This window comes from Leguminivora glycinivorella, chromosome 1, assembly GCF_023078275.1.
Source record: "Leguminivora glycinivorella isolate SPB_JAAS2020 chromosome 1, LegGlyc_1.1, whole genome shotgun sequence".
Lineage (NCBI taxonomy): Eukaryota > Metazoa > Arthropoda > Insecta > Lepidoptera > Tortricidae > Leguminivora > Leguminivora glycinivorella.
The window spans coordinates 13,122,308-13,141,382 of NC_062971.1; the positions used below are offsets into that span (position 1 = coordinate 13,122,308).

At 39.3% G+C, this 19,075-nt stretch overlaps 1 protein-coding gene across 1 annotated transcript in view; it reads right to left on the reverse strand.

Annotated features, from left to right (window-relative positions):
• Window positions 1-18,420, reverse strand: part of LOC125228289 (protein unc-79 homolog) — a 47,401-nt gene extending 28,981 nt beyond the window's left edge. Inside the window, 20 exon segments of the mRNA XM_048132792.1 lie at window positions 460-565; window positions 3,898-4,028; window positions 4,364-4,466; window positions 4,948-5,103; window positions 5,371-5,470; window positions 6,090-6,246; window positions 6,249-6,278; window positions 6,592-6,713; window positions 8,496-8,621; window positions 9,019-9,150; window positions 9,662-9,744; window positions 9,829-9,901; window positions 10,156-10,246; window positions 10,316-10,387; window positions 12,063-12,248; window positions 12,450-12,542; window positions 12,960-13,130; window positions 14,064-14,225; window positions 15,480-15,599; window positions 18,229-18,420. Of these exon segments, the coding sequence (XP_047988749.1) occupies window positions 460-565; window positions 3,898-4,028; window positions 4,364-4,466; window positions 4,948-5,103; window positions 5,371-5,470; window positions 6,090-6,246; window positions 6,249-6,278; window positions 6,592-6,713; window positions 8,496-8,621; window positions 9,019-9,150; window positions 9,662-9,744; window positions 9,829-9,901; window positions 10,156-10,246; window positions 10,316-10,387; window positions 12,063-12,248; window positions 12,450-12,542; window positions 12,960-13,130; window positions 14,064-14,225; window positions 15,480-15,599; window positions 18,229-18,283 (2,269 nt within the window). The 5' untranslated portion in view covers window positions 18,284-18,420.
• Between the last annotated feature and the right edge of the window lie 655 nt (window positions 18,421-19,075).

A 19,075-nucleotide genomic window follows, 5' to 3' on the forward strand; every position in this document is an offset into this window, starting at 1 on the left:
CCGCCGGCTTTCCGCGCATGCGCGCAGTATCGAAAAACTGAAAACGCATTGTTTAGCTCTGTAACCATGGCAACGCATTGTTATAAAGATACTGCGCGCGTGCGCGGGAAGGCTTTGGGCAGCTGAGCTGACTGTGCAAATCTTTGCGTGAAAATACAGGAAACTGTGAATTTCACGAAAGTTCAAGAAAACTATTTAAAGTTCATGGTCATAGAAAAAGTATTGTATGCAACGTGCTTCGCCTCAAATTGTTACCCACGCCGCTCGTCTATTTTGACCTCCTTTAAATGCCTGTTGCATAAAATACTATAATGAAATGGTCGATTAGCCACATCCTGAAAAGGGCAAACCGAACCTAAGTAAACTATGCATGTAGTGGTAATTTCTACATTACCATTATACACCTTGTATAGTGATCAAAATCTTTCCAAAATCTTTTCTACTAATATAAAAACTCACCATGTTCTATGGTATTGCTCTGGCTGGACTTCAACATCAAACGCAGCAACTTTGTAGCATCGCTGCTCACATTTTGTATGTTGATTCGACGTTGCTGGAGCTCCATCTACATATAAAAAATATGTCAAATTAATAAAGTCATGCGTCTTCAAGTAGAAAAGAAAAACTGTAAAATCAATACTAATTCAGAATTCAGACTGAGTGATTCATATGCCTGATTTTTAGGGTTCCGTAGTCAACTAGGAACCCTTATAGTTTCGCCATTTCTTTCTGTCCGTCCGTCCGTCCGCGGATAATCTCAGTAACTGTTAGCACTAGAAAGCTGAAATTTGGTACCAATATGTATGTCAATCACGCCAACAAAGTGCAAAAATAAATTAGCACAGCTTGCGTGAGGTCTTTTATAATGTTAACCAAATTCAACATTTTTTACTTTATTTCAAAGTAGGTGTTTTATATAAAATTTCGTACCTAGCTTTAAATTTTAACACCCTTATTCATAAACGTACACTAAAGTGTTCAGCCGATAAAGTTCGTTTGTCCCTTTCTATCACACCAATACGTCGGAAAGGGACAAACGAAATTTATCGGCTTGATAACTTCAGTGTACGTTTATGAATAACGGGGTAAGTAAGTATGGTAAACATCAGAAAGGGTGAGTAAAACAATCTGAAAGGTTCTAAGTTTTACTTAAAGTTTTTTTTAATCTAATCCAAATTTGGTTATGGTAGCTGAAAAAGTATACATGTATGTATAACCACAGAATATATAATAGTACAAGTAGTATAACGCAAGTTTCTAGCGGGAAATTACTAAATAAATATTATTTAGTAAATACATTATCTATTGTTGTATTTTGCCTTGGACCTTGTAGTACCTATAGGTACTCTTGTATATGCGAACTAAAGCCAAGCGATAAAAGGTAGCTGAATAATGTCAAATTGTACGACAACGAGAGACGTGAGCCGACTGCGCGAATGAGTCGCGCTTTCTTACGACAGAAATCGCTTGACAAATATACCGGGTGCCCCTGCCCAGTCATTAATGGACAACCTTTTAACCACCATAGAGGGCACCTTACAGAAAATCGACATTAAGGTTTAGTAAAAGTCGCCTGGTTTTCGAGATTTTCACACTTTTTAAAATTTTAGGTAGTAATAGGTATTAAAATTTTAAAAATTGTGAAAATCTCGAAAACCAGGCGACTTTTACTAAACCTTAAAGTCGATTTTCTGGACCAGTATAAGGTGCCACTCTTGGCAAATAAGGGGTTAAAAGAAAACGAAACTATGGCATTGCAGTGACAGGTTGCCAGCCTCTCGCCTACACCACAATTTAACCCATATCCCATAGTCGCCTTCTACGACACCCACGGGAAGAAAGGGGGTGGTGAAATTCTTAACCCGTCACCACACAGGCCAGGCTTATTTACCAAGAGTGGCCCTGAAGCTTTAGTAGTTGCATGTGCTCTGCCTACCCCTTTATGGGATATAGGCGTGATTGTATGTTGTTGTATGTATGTTGTATAAGGTGCCCTCTTAGTGGTCAAAAGGTTGTCCATTAATATCCATTAAATTTTTTAAAAGTGTGAAAATCTCGAAAACCATGCGACTCTTACTAAACCTTAAAGTCGATTTTCTGAACCAGTATAAGGTGTCCTCTTGGTGGTTAAAAGGTTGTCCATTAATATCCATTGAAATTTTAAAAAGTGTGAAAATCTCGAAAATCAGGCGACTTTTACTAAACCTTAAAGTCGATTTTCTGGACCAGTATAAGGTGCCCTCTTGGTGGTTAAAAGGTTGTCCATTAATTACCGGGCACCCTGTATAATATCAAATCGTACGAGAGCAGCGAACGTGTAGTGTGCAGGCATCGAAGGGAGCCGACCGCGCGAATGATGAGTTCGCGCGGCAAATTCCGCGTGACATCGTCCATCGACACCCCTCCTCCCTCCCGCCCCGCCCGCAGCGGCGCGCGGTGTCTCCGCCCGCCTGTGTATCGTCCTTCAATTTCTTTACATCATCATTCATTCTCTTGCCCTTATCCCAGTCACTTGGGGTCGGCGCAGCATGTCTTTCTCTTCCATACATCTCTGTCACTCGTCATCTCATCATTAACTTGTTTTAGTTCCATATCATGTCTCACACAGTCCATCCACCTCTTCTTCGGTTTTCCCCTCCCGTTACTTCCACCACCTTCCACATTCATTCGTAATACCTTTCTCGTCACATGCCTTTCATCCCTCCGCATTACATGTCCATACCATGCTAGTCGATTCGCTCTTACTTTTTCAACAATCGGTGCTACTTTCAGGCTTCCTCTGATATACTCATTCTTTATCTTATCCATTCTTGTCACGCCACACATCCATCTTAACATTCTCATCTCTGCCACGTGCAATCTCTTTTCATCCGTCACCTTTAGGGCCCAACACTCTGATCCATACATGACGAAACGATAACAGATAGAGCAAAATGGACTTCAGATTTGAGCTTTCGGTGGCACAAATTCTATGTTTTCGTCAACAGACACCTTTTTTTGGACCGATTTGAATAAAATTTTGCTCAGTCAATTTATAAACGGTCCGCCTCCTTTTTAGTAGGAACTTAAGTCATTTTGTACAAATGAAAAAAAATTTGAACAAGTTCTAAAAAGAAAAAGACAGAAATGAATTTCTTTATACCTGTCCAACGCGCTTACACAATTTTAAGACGTTTAGTAACTACTTGCAGCGGCAGTGAGTGAAATTCGTAATCTGAGTTTTTTCTCTTAAGTCCGACTTACGCTTGACTGTAGATTTCTAATAGGTTTTCCTGTAATCTACAGGGAGAGGGCTATCTCGTGTATTTTTTAGAAAATTTTACGCTAAGTAGTTTCGGAAAAATGGAAAAAAATGTTTTATTAGGGTACCCCCCTACATGTAAAGTGGGGGCTGATTTTTTTTTTTCATTCCAACCCCAACGTGTGATATATTGTTGGATAGGTATTAAAAAATGAATAAGGGTTTACTAAGATCATTTTTTGATAATATTAATATTTTCGGAAATAATCGCTCCTAAAGGAAAAAAAAGTGCGCCCCCCCCCCCCCCCCCCACTTTGAACCATATGTTTAAAAAATATGAAAAAAATCACAAAAATAGAACTTTATAAATACTTTCTAGGAAAATTGTTTTGAAAAAATACGGAAAACTACGGAACCCTACACTGAGCGTGGCCCGACACGCTCTTGGCCGGTTTTTTTTTATACTACGTCGGTGGCAAACAAGCATACGGTTTTTATTGAGTTGATAATGTATCAGCGGCTGGTCCATACAAGCCGATTCCCACCGACTTGCCTAAAATTGATTACTAGTAAAGTACCTAAATGTTAAGGCAGGTTTCTTTTTGCTTTGGTGTTGCCTAGCAGAAATTTTCACCAGCCGCCAATGTAATGTATACCTGTTTCAGTAATATATCCAGCATAAGTATGCAGCAAGTAAGGTTCTGCGGACGCAGAGAATCTTCCTTCTCTTTCGTGTCCTTCTCGTTCATCTCTGGACATTCTGGGTCCTCCTTACTCTTGCTGCCGGCTAAAACCAATGATTCAATATAATTTAGATGCCAGCTTAAATGAATATGTGCCGTTATCTGGGTAAAGGGACCTTATTGCCAGTGGCGCTTACGTCCCGCGGCGTCGTATTTGTATAAGAACATCGCTCATAACGCCGTAAGCGCCATCAACAATAAGGTCCCTTTACCCAGATAACGTCACATATCATCACGTTTGATGAAATATAAAGTGAGCTGATCTTGTTTGAACTTGTTTGAAAGATCTGCTCACTTAAAATTAAATATTATTCATAAAATATAACATTATTCATGAAAGTTTAATGGAGCGAGACGCAATAACAACTTTAAGACATACCTGTAGGAGGCTTGAAGATCTTCTCAGGGAGATTGATGACGCAGTGGCTGAACAAGTCGAATAACTGCGACAGTGGGATTTTCACTTCTAGCAGCGAGATGGTCTGGGAAATAATGTTAACAGTCAACTTTCCGCCATAACAGATGAAATATTATTGGCTATATAGTTATATGGTCACACTTACGCGTATTTACATACGATGTGGTACCGAGCTGAAAGTCTTTTGAATGAGTGATCTGGTACTTTAAAACACCTGCAATATGAGTTTGTATGGGGTCTCTGGGAACTTAAACTAAAGGCATTCTGCATCCAAGTAGTTACTCCGATGTCCGCGCCGTTCCGAAGTAGTCACTATGATACGCCATATGCGCGTAGTCATTATGATACGCCATATGCGCGTAGCTCTCGCTAAAATTTCGAAACGACGTGCGAACCGGATCCAATGAGTACGCGTATTAGGTGCTTTACTTAAGCGCTTAGATAACGCGAAGCATCTTTTTCGCTTACTATTTAGACAAATAACTAGAAGCACTTCAAATCCTGTATCCTCTAAGCGTAAATTGACAGTATGAAATATCCATTACCTGAAACCACTCCAAAACGGGCAGAACTGTTTCGGGTGAGGGCGTGTCACTGACGCGCAGCACAGCGAAGTTGTACAGGTTGCGCTCATCTAACCCCAGCATAGCACCATCCGGCTCGAGAATCTTGGCGACGGGGACTTTCAGCTCGATCAGCTCCTGAAATGAAAGTCAAATTTAAGTGAAATGCAATACAACTTGAGAGTCAGTTTAAAAAATAACACTTACACCGTCACGTCGAGGCTGTCAAAATTTTAATAGGACTAGTGGGAAAAACAAATATGTGATATGATCTTAATTTTGATTGGGCACTATTAAGATATTTATAATCTACAATCACAATATTTACAACCAAAAGATGTAGTTGAAAACTCACAAGTACTCAAGTACATGATAAGGAAGGGTTTCTAAGCATAACCTTATCACCTTTTCAGGGACGTCGGAGCAGATAGCTTCCATCCACGCGGGCATGATGTAGTCCCAGATGGACTGAGTTATGATGCCATACGGAATCAAGCAGTAAAGCCTGCAACAACAACAATAGATTTCAGAGGCGCTTGGTCCCATATCGTAGCTGCAAACAAACACAAACAAGAAGCTTTTTTATTTGTTTTTTAGAAGCAGCAGCCAAGGGCACATCTGCGCGTTCCTAGCAGGTCAACTGGGTGAACTCTTTATAAAGACAATGATCTGCTCCTAAAGCTGACCTGTTAAGTCCATCCTTCAGGTGGTGTGTCTTGGTGGCCAGGTTGTCCCAATGGCCGGCCTGTCGCATGTAGTGTGGCGGGTGCGGCAGCAGGCACGTCACTAGGACTGCGCGATGGGACGACGCAATGTCCCTCAACCAAGGACACACGTGTCTGTAGCTTGTCTAACGACTTGATTACCTTTTAGGTAATAAAAAAAAAAACAATTTGTTCCTAAAGCTGACCTGTTAAGTCCATCCGTTAGGTGGTGTGTCTCGGTAGCCAGGTTGTCTCAATGGCCAGCCTGCCGCATGCAGTGTGGCGGGTGCGGCAGCAGGCACGCTACTAGCACTTCGCGATGGGACGATGCAATGTCCCTCAGCCAAGGACAGACGTGTCCTTGGCTTGCGTACCAACTTGGTGAGCTCTTAAAGACTATGATGTGCTCCTAAAGCTGACCTGTTAAGTCCATCTTTTAGGTGGTGTGTCTTGGTGGCCAGGTTGTCCCAATGGCCAGCCTGCCGCATGTAGTGCGGCGGGTGCGGCAGCAGGCACGCTACTAGCACTGCACGATGGGATGACGCAATGTCCCTCAACCAAGGACACACGTGTTCGTTTTTAGTTTCTCTACCAAGTTCGCTAGCTCCCCTGTGGAGTAGCAAAGGAATGGTTTTCAAATTAAAGTTTATACGAAAAATTTAAATCAACTATATGTGTCAGTTCTGCATATAATATTTACCAAAGTTATTCAACATTACTTCTTCAGTAAGACAAAAACGCCTTTATGGCAAGCGCCACATTTTATAATTAGCCAAATTTTTCACTGCGGATGAAAAATAAACACGCAGTTTTCAAAAGTGTTGTGTTAAATTTTACATAAAATGTAAAATACGCATGTTTAAAGTCCGAAATATGTTATGCATTGATGATAATACTTGTTAATTTGTAGCTAAAATGTTACCTGTATAAGAGAAGGATGTGACGTGAAACCAGTGGAACAACACGGAGAGTAGACGGCCAAGGATCTCGTCCGGTGTTTCGGGATTGGGAGTGCACAAACCCACCATCAACCACACACCATACCTACGGACAACCATTTTAATACTAATTGTTGCCTCATAACTTTTACTAACTTTTTCTCTTAGGGTTAATACTGTTAATAGACTATTTTGTTATAACCAGTGGATAAAAAAGAATATCGGGTTTGCCTAAAAATCGGAGGCAAACACGACATTCCTTTTCAGCCAAGGACAAATGTGTTCATTCTTAAAAGTAGTAGGCAAACTCGACGTTGTTTTTCATCTTGACAAGATACACGACTTCTAAATAACACAAGTCAAATTATAGTCTATTGAAAATATTTCAACTTGTGCTATCTTACAGTAGTCACATACATACATACATACATACAATCACGCCTATATCCCATATAGGGGTAGGCAGAACACATGAAACTACTAAAGTTTCAGTGCCACTCTTGGCAAATAAGGGGTTGAAAGAAAACGAAACTGTGACATTGCAGTGACAGGTTGCCAGCCTCTCGCCTACGCCACAATTTAACAGTAGTCACACTATTATATATATAAATTAAAACCGAAATATATTACACATATAAAAGAAAAAGTGACCAAGGCCTCTAGTGCCTGAGGCTTGAATCGAAGCAGCGTACTCTGCAATCGCGGGAGATGCCTATTTTCGCTCGGCCACCTAGGTCACAGCTGCTGAGGTCGAAATTATCTCTCATATGAGTAATCTATACAATGACTCGTAGCGCCCTCTGACCATCCCTAGGGTAGAACGGTATGGTTCTTGCACCCCATGAGAGTACGCTGGTTCGATTCCAGCCTCAGGCACTAGAGGCCTTGGTCACTTTTTCTTTCATACGGGTAATTTATTTTGGGTTTTAATTTTGATACACGACTTGTTTAAATGTTTATGATTTAAGAGTTTTGGGTGATTCACGGTTAATTAATACCGTGATTACCTTTTGCTTTTTGTCAAATTTCCGATATTTCGAAGTTAAACATATCAGGGCGATAGTTCTTAGTTAAGTATATTTATGACGACTTTAGCAATAAATCTACGTTAAGTACTAGTAAAGACATAGGTATGTAACTCCGTAGACAGATAAATTCTAAGAAAAAACGTACCTCAAAACCATACAGAAAAAGGTACGGTGACCTCCATGGCGATACACCTTTGGGGGACGTTCGGCTAGATGACGCTAATATTAAATATTTGACATTTTATCACATATCAAGCTAAGGATATGGTCCAAATTGTCAAAACTGAGGTTCAAAAGTTTTAAGCTTGTGCCGAGAGATGTCTAAGTCTATGCACTGTGATTACACATTTTACTTTGACAGTAACTCTCTATAATACTCAATCCTCTTTGGTAACATTGCATATATTAGTAAATCAAGTATAGTATCACCAGAGGGCGGAATTGCTCATGGCAAAAATCAAACGTCCATAGAGTTGGAACGTTAAATTCTATCGACTATCGATTACACTGAAATTATCAGTATATTGTTGAGTTGTTTTCGACGTAAGTACGACAAGGATACTTCTTAATCCATTTGTTGACTGTTTTTCGTTTTGGATTAACCATTTTTTTCAAACGTGAATTAGTTTCAAAAGGACTAGTGACAGAAATGGTAATTGTAATTATATGTCATACAATTTACTTTTAATCTAATCAAAGAGGTCAAAATCAAATGGTCGAATAGCTAATCAAAGAGGTTTAAAGTCAGAAATGTAAAAGGAGACTGAATTTATCGATAGCTGAAAATGTCGATAAAATTTAACATTCCAACTCTATTGACGTTTGATTTTTGCCATGAGCAATTCCGTAATATCACTCACCGGCCCAAAAGTTGGCGATCCTCGATCGATATAGGGTCGGGCAGATCGACGCTAAGCGGCGGCTTCAACTGGTCGGATGAACTATCTGGATCCTCCATGTTTATAGGCTTCGCTTCTTTGAGTAGGCTGTCAAACAAATCAATAACGAACAGAATATAGTTTTAATATACGATGGACACAAAATCTACCTACTTATCTGACGAAAAGAAATGTCTTTGTTAGCAATATGTGCTAAGTTTTATGTGGCAGTTAATTTATTTGTTAGTTAACTATCCAAGGCTTGTGAAATGTCCGTTGGCCTTAATTATGAGTAGGTACCTTATGATGGCGTTCTTGGGTCGATCGGCTGGCGACCGTCCGGCGGGTCGACCCAGGTACCGCTGGGAGGACAGTGTGGTGGCGGATCTGCATCGGCTTCAAGTCAGTGACTGGCAAGAGGCTGCGCAGGATCGGGACAGGTGGCGATCTCTCGTTTCGGAGGTCAAGATTCACTTTGGATCACTGAGGTAAAATAGTTAGTTACCTTATGATGGCTTCCACAAGGTTGGTTTGCATGTCAGAGTCCATGTGCCAAGCGGGTGGCAGTCGTGTGTGAACCACGTGGTCTCCTCCGCGGCGACTGTTGTGACGGTTGCCGTGGCACTGCTGGCAATATCTTTAAAACAAAACGGAAAATACCGTTCACTATACGGACGTTTAAGTATAACACATTCGGAAAGTATTACAAATGAACGTGGAAAGAATCGAGAAAGTAAACCAGAGAAAAAGGTGGGTAAACCGTGTGAAATTTGTAAAATGAAAGCAGCACCGATACATCAAACATCAGGCCGTCCCTATCCCACTTACAAATAGTGCGAAAGGGACAGCCTGATGTTATATCATTTATCGCGCGACCATGCTTGCCGGCACACGAATGATGAGATGACGGACGATAGAGAGGTATTGAAGAAAAAGACATAGTGTGTCAACCCCAAATGAATGGACAAAGGAATAACGATTATCATACCACAGGGATAATTGGGATATACTTCAGCATAGATTAAATATAAGAAGATCATACCATCCCATACATTAAAATGCGACCGTCTAAGAACGTGGATGGGATGGTAAGATCTTATACTTAATTTATGACTTCAGTTAGATTTTTATATTTAAACTACTAATACCTTATTGGGTGCATTCCATTGTAATTGGCACATTCGTTTGAAAAACAGATGGAGTAGGCCGATTTGTCCGTGGAGCGGCAATTCTGGAAAAATAATAGTATTAAAAAAAAACAATTATCCCAAACGTATGGCGAACAATATAAATTTAAATAAATCAAACATCTCACCTTATTTTCACAAACCATCGATACTTGTTGCTGAGGATGTAAGATATCCAGGAAGTTTTGATTGGGATGCTCCCTGTAAAATAATAAAATAATTAGCTGAGGCCATTAGTTTCTTCGTACGCATACGCAATGCAAATTCTCAAATACCGGACGTAAGTTTCATACATAAAGCTGTAGTGACTGCTAATCTTCAACTAAAACTGTGGAGCTGATTGGCGCATTTGATCCAGAGTCAGAACGGCGGGGGTTTATCACTATCAAATGTAACACTGATGCAATGGTCGAGGCAAACTTTTACTCCCTCAGCAGTGAGTTATCTGTACTAACCTGTGGATCTCATTGGCGCACTCGATACAGAGATACAGCGGCGGGGGACTGTCACTGGCGAAGGTGACGCTGATGCAATGGTCGAGGCAAACTTTGGCCACTCGCCTCAGCGGCGGGGGACTGTCACTGGCGAAGGTGACGCTGATGCAATGGTCGAGGCAAACTTTGGCCGCCTCCGCTGTACCGTTGCTTGGGCACATGTCGCGCTGACACGCGAATGGGACCAGGTCATCTGTGTATCAGAAAAAAACCGGTCAAATGCGAGTCGGACTCGCTCACCGAGGGTTCCGTACAAACTTTCAATAGTTGAATCATCAAAATGTTATTCATAGAACTCTACAGACTTGACTAATCCATCAAGACTTAATTTCCCACATAACAAATATTTTTTTAATATACAATTTTATTGTTAGACAACGTCCAAATAAAATCAAGACTATTCTACTTTTTTTTCCTGTAATATTCATTATAATAGCCATGTTTGTTGAAAATTTCATAAATTTATGTTGGTAAACTTCGGAGATAAGGGGGGGGGGACGGTATTTTTTTTTTACATTTTCCTTCAAAAAAACATTTTTTTTCCACAACCAAAAAATTACAAAAAATAGTTTTGATATGTACAATTTGAGGTCTTTCTAACGATACCCCACTTGACCTAGTTACTTGAAATTTTCAGTTTGCCCCCCTTTCATTTCGGCCATTTTCTGCAATTAATTTTAATAAATTAAAAAAAAATACTTTCTCTTTGTAGAGGTTAACAATGTTCATAAGTATTCAAAATTTCAAAGCGATAGCATAAGTAGTTCACGAGATATTTAATAATGTGACAGACAGACAGACAGACAGACGGACAGAGCGGCGCTATAAGGGTTCCTTTTGTACCTTTTTGGTACGGAACCCTAAAAAGGGGTCTAATCATTCGAATTCAAAATATTTCGTACGATTGAAAGTAAAAAATAGGTACCTACTAAATCGACAGTTCAATTGTTAGTACATATAATAGTGAAATTTGAAGAGCAGTAAGTACCTTCCGTTTGAAGAGGTTGGCATCAAACGAAGGCCAGTAGTAGAACAGTAACTTAACGTCCAATACATAACTGGGCCATTTTTTAGGGTTCCGTAGTCAACTAGGAACCCTTATAGTTTCGCCATGTCTGTCTGTCCGTCCGTCCGTCCGTCCGTCCGCGGATAATCTCAATAACCGTAAGCACTAGAAAGCTGAAATTTGGTACCAATATGTATATCAATCACGCCAACAAAGTGCAAAAATAAAAAATTGAAAAAAATGTTTTATCAGGGTAGGGCTACATGTAAAGTGGGGGCTGATAATTTTTTTTATTCCAACCCCAACGTGTGATATATTGTTGGATAGGTATTTAAAAATGAATAAGGGTTTACTAAGATCGTTTTTTGATAATATTAATATTTTCGGAAATAATCGCTCGTAAAGGAAAAAAAGGGGGGGGGACGCACTTTATAAAGACTTTCTAGGAAAATTATTTTGAACTTGATAGGTTCAGTAGTTTTTGAGGAAAATACGGAAAACTACGGAATCCTACACTGAGCGTGGCCCGACACGCTCTTGGCCGGTTTTTTTTTTTTCAAAGTTATCCACCCCACTTTTTATGTAACATGGGTATTTTTTACGCGATTCATACTCAGAATCGCGAGGTTTTTCGATCCTGATAGGAGAAAAAAATTGTCCCAAGATTTCCATATATTTTTTCAAATCTTCCATTCCGTTACCGCCATACAAAATGTATGAAAAAATGGTAACGGAATTGAAAAAAACTTTGGGACGCTTTTTTTTTTTCACCTATTAGGATTGAAAGAGCTCGCGATTCTGAGTGGAAACCACATAAAAATTTCCAAATCGGAATTCCTGGATGATCCGAAGTACAACTTACTTGAAAACTTGCAGAGCAGACCCTTCCTATCGAAGAGCTTGGCATCAAAGGGAGGCCAATAGTAGAATAATAGCTTGGCAGCCGATACTCGCGCGCCCCATGTACCGTAAGCTATAACGCAAAGCACGTCCTTTACTACGGTGCTCTTCCGCGACATCAGGCATTCTAGGAGCTGGCAGTGATGTGCTGAAAACAAAGCCAAATAAGTTTATTACTACGGATTAAAGCGTCAATATCTCTTTACTGCTTCTCTCTCTCTCTCTCTCTCTTTTTTTTACTATTTTAATGAAAAGGAATACAAAAAAAGGAAGGCCTTGTGTGATAAGAAATTGTTAATAAATACCTACTCGTATACGGTTCATGTAATGTTATTAAATGTAAGGGTACCTGGATTGTTAGAATGTTGGAACACCATCATGATAATAGCTGCAACGGATTGTGATGCCTGGCTTTCTTCCTCTTGTCCTGAGTACTTGCGTGCTGCGGAAACAAATTTATTTCATATAAATATATATAACTGTTCGATAACCTTCTAAATAGTATGTATCGTAGTATCGTATAATACAGCGGTTCTCAAACTTATTTTCCCATGGAACCCTTTTAGAAACCAAAATATCTGACGGAACCCTTAAATTAAACAAAAAAATTGTTGCAATCTTTATTTTAATAAGTAATCTTATTAGTAAAATCTAATCATTAGATGCTAATGTGAGGTACCTGAAACTGTTTTTTATTTTTTAACATTGAATTGGTGAATATTTGGTTTTATGGAAGAGAGTTGAAGTTGCATATCAGGTAACCAAAATTCACACGGAGCCCCCAGAGAGGCTTTGCGGAGCCCTAGGGATCCGCGGAGGACACTTTGAGTATGGCTGGTATAATAAATAAATTACTCACTGATGGTAAACGGCAGAATGTAATAGCACAACAAGTGCAGGATCTCCTGGTGTAAGGACACGGGCAGAACCGCAACGCAGTACGCCACTAAGTAGGGAAGGTTGTCGATCATGTCGTATTCTAGGAAGGGCAGCAGGCAACCTAGACATTGGAGGACTGCTTGGCCGAATGCTGGAACAGAAACCAACCATAATTTAATCATCATCCTCCTTGCGTTATCCCGGCATTTGCCACGGCTCATGGGAGCACTAGTTTTTACGAAAGCGACTGCCATCTGACCTTCCAACCCGAAGGGTAAACTAGACCTTATTGGATTCCTCACGATGTTTTCCTTCGCCGAAAAGCGACTGGCAAATATCAAATGACATTTCGCACATAAATTCAGAAAAACTCATTGGTGTGAGCCGGGGTTCGAACCCACGACCTCCGGAACGAAAGTCGCACGTACTTACCGCTAAGCTACCAGCGCTTCCAACCATAATTTAATAAACATACCTAATGATTATTGCGATTGGCTTTGTGGCAAACACCAACATTTGATTTCAAGAGACCAAATGATAAATAAGAATGAGGGCCATGCTTAAAAAAAGGTTCACGATCAACATAAGTCTAAAGTATTGGCAGCGGCCATTGGGAACAATTTTCTTTTTGCTGCTTTCAAGAAAAACGTCAAAATTTAAAATTGTCTATCAAATTTATAATACATATCCATCAGTCTTTTTATTATAAGGTTTTGATAGTATGACGAATTAAATGTTTTTCAGAAATTACTTTAAGTGACAATGAATGCGAGAGACAAAAATCTGCAACGTTTAGTTTATGCCTTAGAGACGACAATTAGTTTTTTGAAAACCCTTCACCGTAGGCATTTTCATATTTTGTACCCAAGTAAAAAAGTGCTATTATATGATTTTTGCGATTTTCTTGAAAATTTGTATTAAATTTGTTGACATTGTCTACTGATAAAGCTGTCTTGCCAATGTATCCAAGGTGAGGAAAATCGGAGAAATTTTGCCCTTTCGTTTGGAAGTTTCAATGGCAGACGCTATCATAAGCTGTATCAACTCAAAGGATTATTTATCAAAACCGACGTCTATCCCATACCTTGCATGCCGTACTGCAGATGTGGAGCAGAGTCCACGAGTTGCGAGATGGCGTTGAACAGCCCCTTGTAATCCAGGTTGGGGTACAGGAACATGCGGTCCGCATCGTTGTCCGCGTCTCGGATCATCTCCAAGGGCGACCGAGGCACATCTTTTAGTACGCCTAGAGGTAAAATCAAATCATTATTGATAATAGTGCTCTGGCAGGCAAGCATGGTCACTTACAAATAGTGCGATAGGGACGGCCTGATGTTTTATCATTTGTCGCGCGACCATGCTTGTAACGCGAGGTGCTGTAGCCGAATGGCATTTCTGCGACGCGAAACGAAAACGAAACGCCGCGGAAGGTAGTCTGGCTCTGTCGTGTCAATACGCAAGAACGATAGAGATAGATATATAATACGAGCGTTTCGTTTCGTGAGCGTTTGTGCCATTCGGCTCCGTACCCTGGTCTTCAAAAACATGCCTCAAAAGTAAACAATAACACATTATTTTAGTGCCAGCGTATACTACGCGATACGAGCATGGCAGATAACATGGGAAAAGATGTATAATTGTATATCTTTAAAAATAAGTACCTAGTACAAGTACTTTAGTAATAGGTACGTGCTTCATTATTAAAACGTTAATTTTTGTAAAAAAATCAACTGGTTGGTTAATCAAACGACTGATAAACCTATGTAACAGATTTGTTAGCATAAGTACTTACCTAGAATTAAGAAAATGACATGTAAAATATCCTTTTATTAATAAATGATCGTATCGTATCGTATCGTATCGTAAGGGGCAATTATAGGGTAGGTTTCATGTAATTTAATATTATACTCATATCGTGTAATTTAATAAGACGCATAGGTAAGTGTTTCTAATACTATAGGTCTGTATAGTTAATCAAATAATCATTATACATTAAAATGTTTTAATTGTGTTCAAAAAAGAGCGCCAGCCTCTCACTCATTTTGAGCAAATGTCGTGCACACTTCAATGTTCTTATTTGGCATCCGTTAGCTCGTTGGGTGGACGACATCCGCAAAATTGCGGTCACAACTGGATGAGACTAGCTCAGGACCGGGATACATGGCGTACTAGAAGAGAGGCCTATGTTCAGCAGTGGGCGATAAAGGGCTGACATGATGATGATGATTTGGCTCTGACAAGGAACGCAGAGCGACAATCACTAACGTGATGGCATTAGGCCGATAGTCCACTATCATATGTTTATCATAGAAATATGATATGATTATAGGTCTGTATGCCTCCCTTTTTCTCCAACGTGAAGAAAAAGGACGGCCTGTTGCCTATGATCATATTTCTATGATAATCATATGATAGTGGACTATCGTCCTTAGACAGCGACGACAGCGTCGATCCTAGCTATTCCAATTTTACTGGATACTTCAAACCTGTTGTTACTTACTAAGAAGCGTCTGTGAGAAGTACTTGACGGTGTTAGCGATGTCAGTCCCCGATGGCAGCGGCTGTATATTGTGCATCAACCGCAGCTGGCAGTCATACAGGCTGCGGATCTTCGCTGTAACTGCCATTGCACAAACGCCCTTATTACAACTGCCTAACATTTACACTTCAAGATATGAAAATGTGAGTGTGTTTTGTAAAACGTCCCACATTGTCGGTTACAATTAAGGCGAGATTTAGGTACTTTTATCTTTATATGAATAAACTGACAAAGCCGCTTTAAAGCAATCGACAAAGTGGGACGTTTTTCCGTGCACACTCACAAATAATGAATGTTCGTAAGTGTTTGATTATCTATTTATTTAAATTACCTTGAAGTACTTTGCATTTTGTTTTACATGTAAAGCGGTTTTATATTTATTGCAATCATTTCATCAAAATATTTTTAAAACATCACCTATACAATCATCCAACATTAATATTCGAAGACATCCAAACAGATACAATATTAACAATGAAAACTGAAAAAGAATTGAAAATGTACACTCTCAAGTCTCAATATGCAGAAAGTAATTTACAACAGATTCTAGAGGCTGAAAGCTGCAGTTAACAGATCGAGCATTCCATTACTGAGACAACAAGTCCTATTTGATTTACAAAAATAATATACATATAAGCAAAATTAGTTGGCCCTCAATATATTGCTTAGTCGCAATAGTTTATGAATAGTGTGAGGGCATAGACTCAGAGTGGTTCTTATAGGTTGTCTTAAGCTTAGTGCAGTACAGTCGAGTTCATAAATATGTGTACATTTTTCCACCTTAACTCGTTGCAATATGGTGAAAAAATATACACATATTTATGAACTCGAATGTACCCGGTCGACATATCTCATAAAAAGTATGGTTACTTACAATTTGGCTGGATTGCCCTTGTAATTTTGAATAAAAATTCGTATCAAATAGGTAAATTTACATTTTAAAAGTGTAACTGTAATGAACATGTGCAAGGGATGCAGTGGATGCACATGTTCATCCTAATCCATAAATAAAACAATTCATTTTTTTTTGAGTTACAAATGGTGAGTATGAGTACCTTATTAATCATATAGGGTGGGTTTTGAAGTATAGAGAATAGCGTTTGATTTGAATAACCAGGATTTTGCTGTAACATTTAGGAGTTGAAGTTCCACTATATAACAAATATTTAATCCAACTTATTTACATCGAAATGAAAGCCTTAAGCCTAGAGAAACTATTGAACTATGAATATGCTCTGTGTAAACTGACTTTTCACAGTCAGCACCAGAGTTCTATGTAGGAAGACACTAAGGGATCATATCTAGTTGAATCAGTAAAGGAAGGCTTAGAGCTACTATAGCTAGACCTACGTGGAAGAAAGGTGAGCCACACAAAACACAAGGATCATTTAGTCGCACAGAAACAGAAGGTAACGGCTAGACATTGATTAAATCATTCATTGATACCAATGAGGAGGCATACTCAAAGGTTATGACAGATGGCGCCACCCTATTAGTCCATTGCACTTGCAGGGAAGAAATTAAGATCTTTGATCCTGATCCTCTTGGAGGAGGCAGGGAGGCAGATTTTTTTAAATATCGAGTTAATATATCTATGACCAGCTAGTAACATCATCTGGTCAAAACAAAAAACTATGTGACTGCGAAGCAGTAGAGTCTGATAAAAACTCTTCAGTGTTGCTGAAATGAAAATAAAGAATGGACTGAATTCACAAATCAGTGTCAGAAAGATTAATAAGTTAGATAACACAAATGTAAATTTCATGGTGATATACATTCAAACACTTTATTATGTTTTATATGCTAAATTGCAAAACCGTACCCATACATACCCATTTTAAAATATATGTGCAAATAATTATTATGCATTATTATAGTAAATTGGTGGATACACATATCAATTAATGACTTAATCAATGATCATAGCACCATCTGGTAATTCTAACACTCAAAATTGACATCAAACAGTCAAAATTAACTGACAACACTTCACTACATCACAGCATTTGACTGTGTGGACACTTAAACATCCAATTTGTTGGTAAAGGTGGAACAGTGACAGTGGGACAATAGATATTTGAAGTAGTTGGGGTGACATACTCATATTGTCAGAAACACCTAGTTGCAACACCTCACAAAACCTAAGGGTGTCCACCATATTATTCTACTATTACATAACTTGCCGGCAGATTCCAAATTTCATTAAAACCAAAAACATAATAAAACCAAAAGTTTACATCAAATACATTATCTGGGAAGGTAATAAAAACAATACTAAACAAAAACTAAGGTTTTTGCTAAGTTACATAATCTGATGAAACAGATACCTTCCCACCATATTTTTTATAAAAGTGGCATAGGATGTGGTATAGAAAAGTATCAAAATATTACATTTAAATAACTTTTTAGCTATAGATAAAACAATATAATAAGTAATCAATTAAAAAGTAAAGTTGACAGCCTAAACAAGTAAACACTAAACTGGTGTGGACACCCTGCTACTAACAGATCGTGCCGGGGTCGTGCTTATCCAACGAAAGCCCCAGCTCACCTTTCGCCCCCGTCGGCTCCGGCCAGACTTCACCCACCGTCTGCATTATACACAAAAAGCTTTCTACCTCTTCAAATCTCTGAAAAATAAACGCGACAATGCATGCAAGCTTCATTAGAATGAAAACTTTTTAAATGGCTTGTTTGTTGTAATACTCACAAGCCGCCGCCCGCGTCCCCATATTTATAAGTTGTATCTTGAAACTGCCCTGCATTGAAATGCCGGACGTTCTCTGTTATCATGAGTTTGGAACGCACAATCAATAACACAGATAACACTACTACAGGTGCAGTTTCCAGTACTCTGGGCGAAAGAGATAAGACCTAAATCTAGATTTTCCTCTCTTCTCGGGCTCGGGGCTATTGATCGATTGAACAGTTTGTTTTTGTTTTGATCTCAGCGCGCAAGGCGCAAAGCGCAGTCGTGCCGAATGTCGATGTCAACTGTCACTCTCATTATCAACGTCAGTGCGTTTAGTTTCTGCGTTACCATTCACTTTATTTTGCATAATTTTAATTTATATCTCGACCATCTCGAACAAAGCTTATCAGTCAGTATGAACAAATACTATGTAAACTCTACGAGTTAATACGTGCAGCTTGGTGCCAAAGTTGGCAACATGCGATACTAGCGCCCCTAGCGGCATGAGTTGATCAAAATAGTTTAGTTCATACAGTATAAAATTAAAAAAAGTCACACATTCTTATTTTTGACGTGATAAAGGAACTAAGCGGCTGATCGATGCGCTCGGTATGGTTGTAGCGTGTGGCCTGAGTAAAGCACCACAGCTGCGACAGATGGCGCGCCCGTGTTTATTATTTTTGAGTGTTTATTTAAAAACATGAAAGATTGCATTAAAATAAGCATCTTTTATAGAATGAAGTTGTTTGAAAAACCTACTTATTTAGGAGTTAGAGCAGTACGAAGTTGCGAATTTTCCCATAGTATTTACTAAGGCGCCAGACTCCTGCTCCCGGTTCTCTCAGTACCGTATGTTTTCACCACA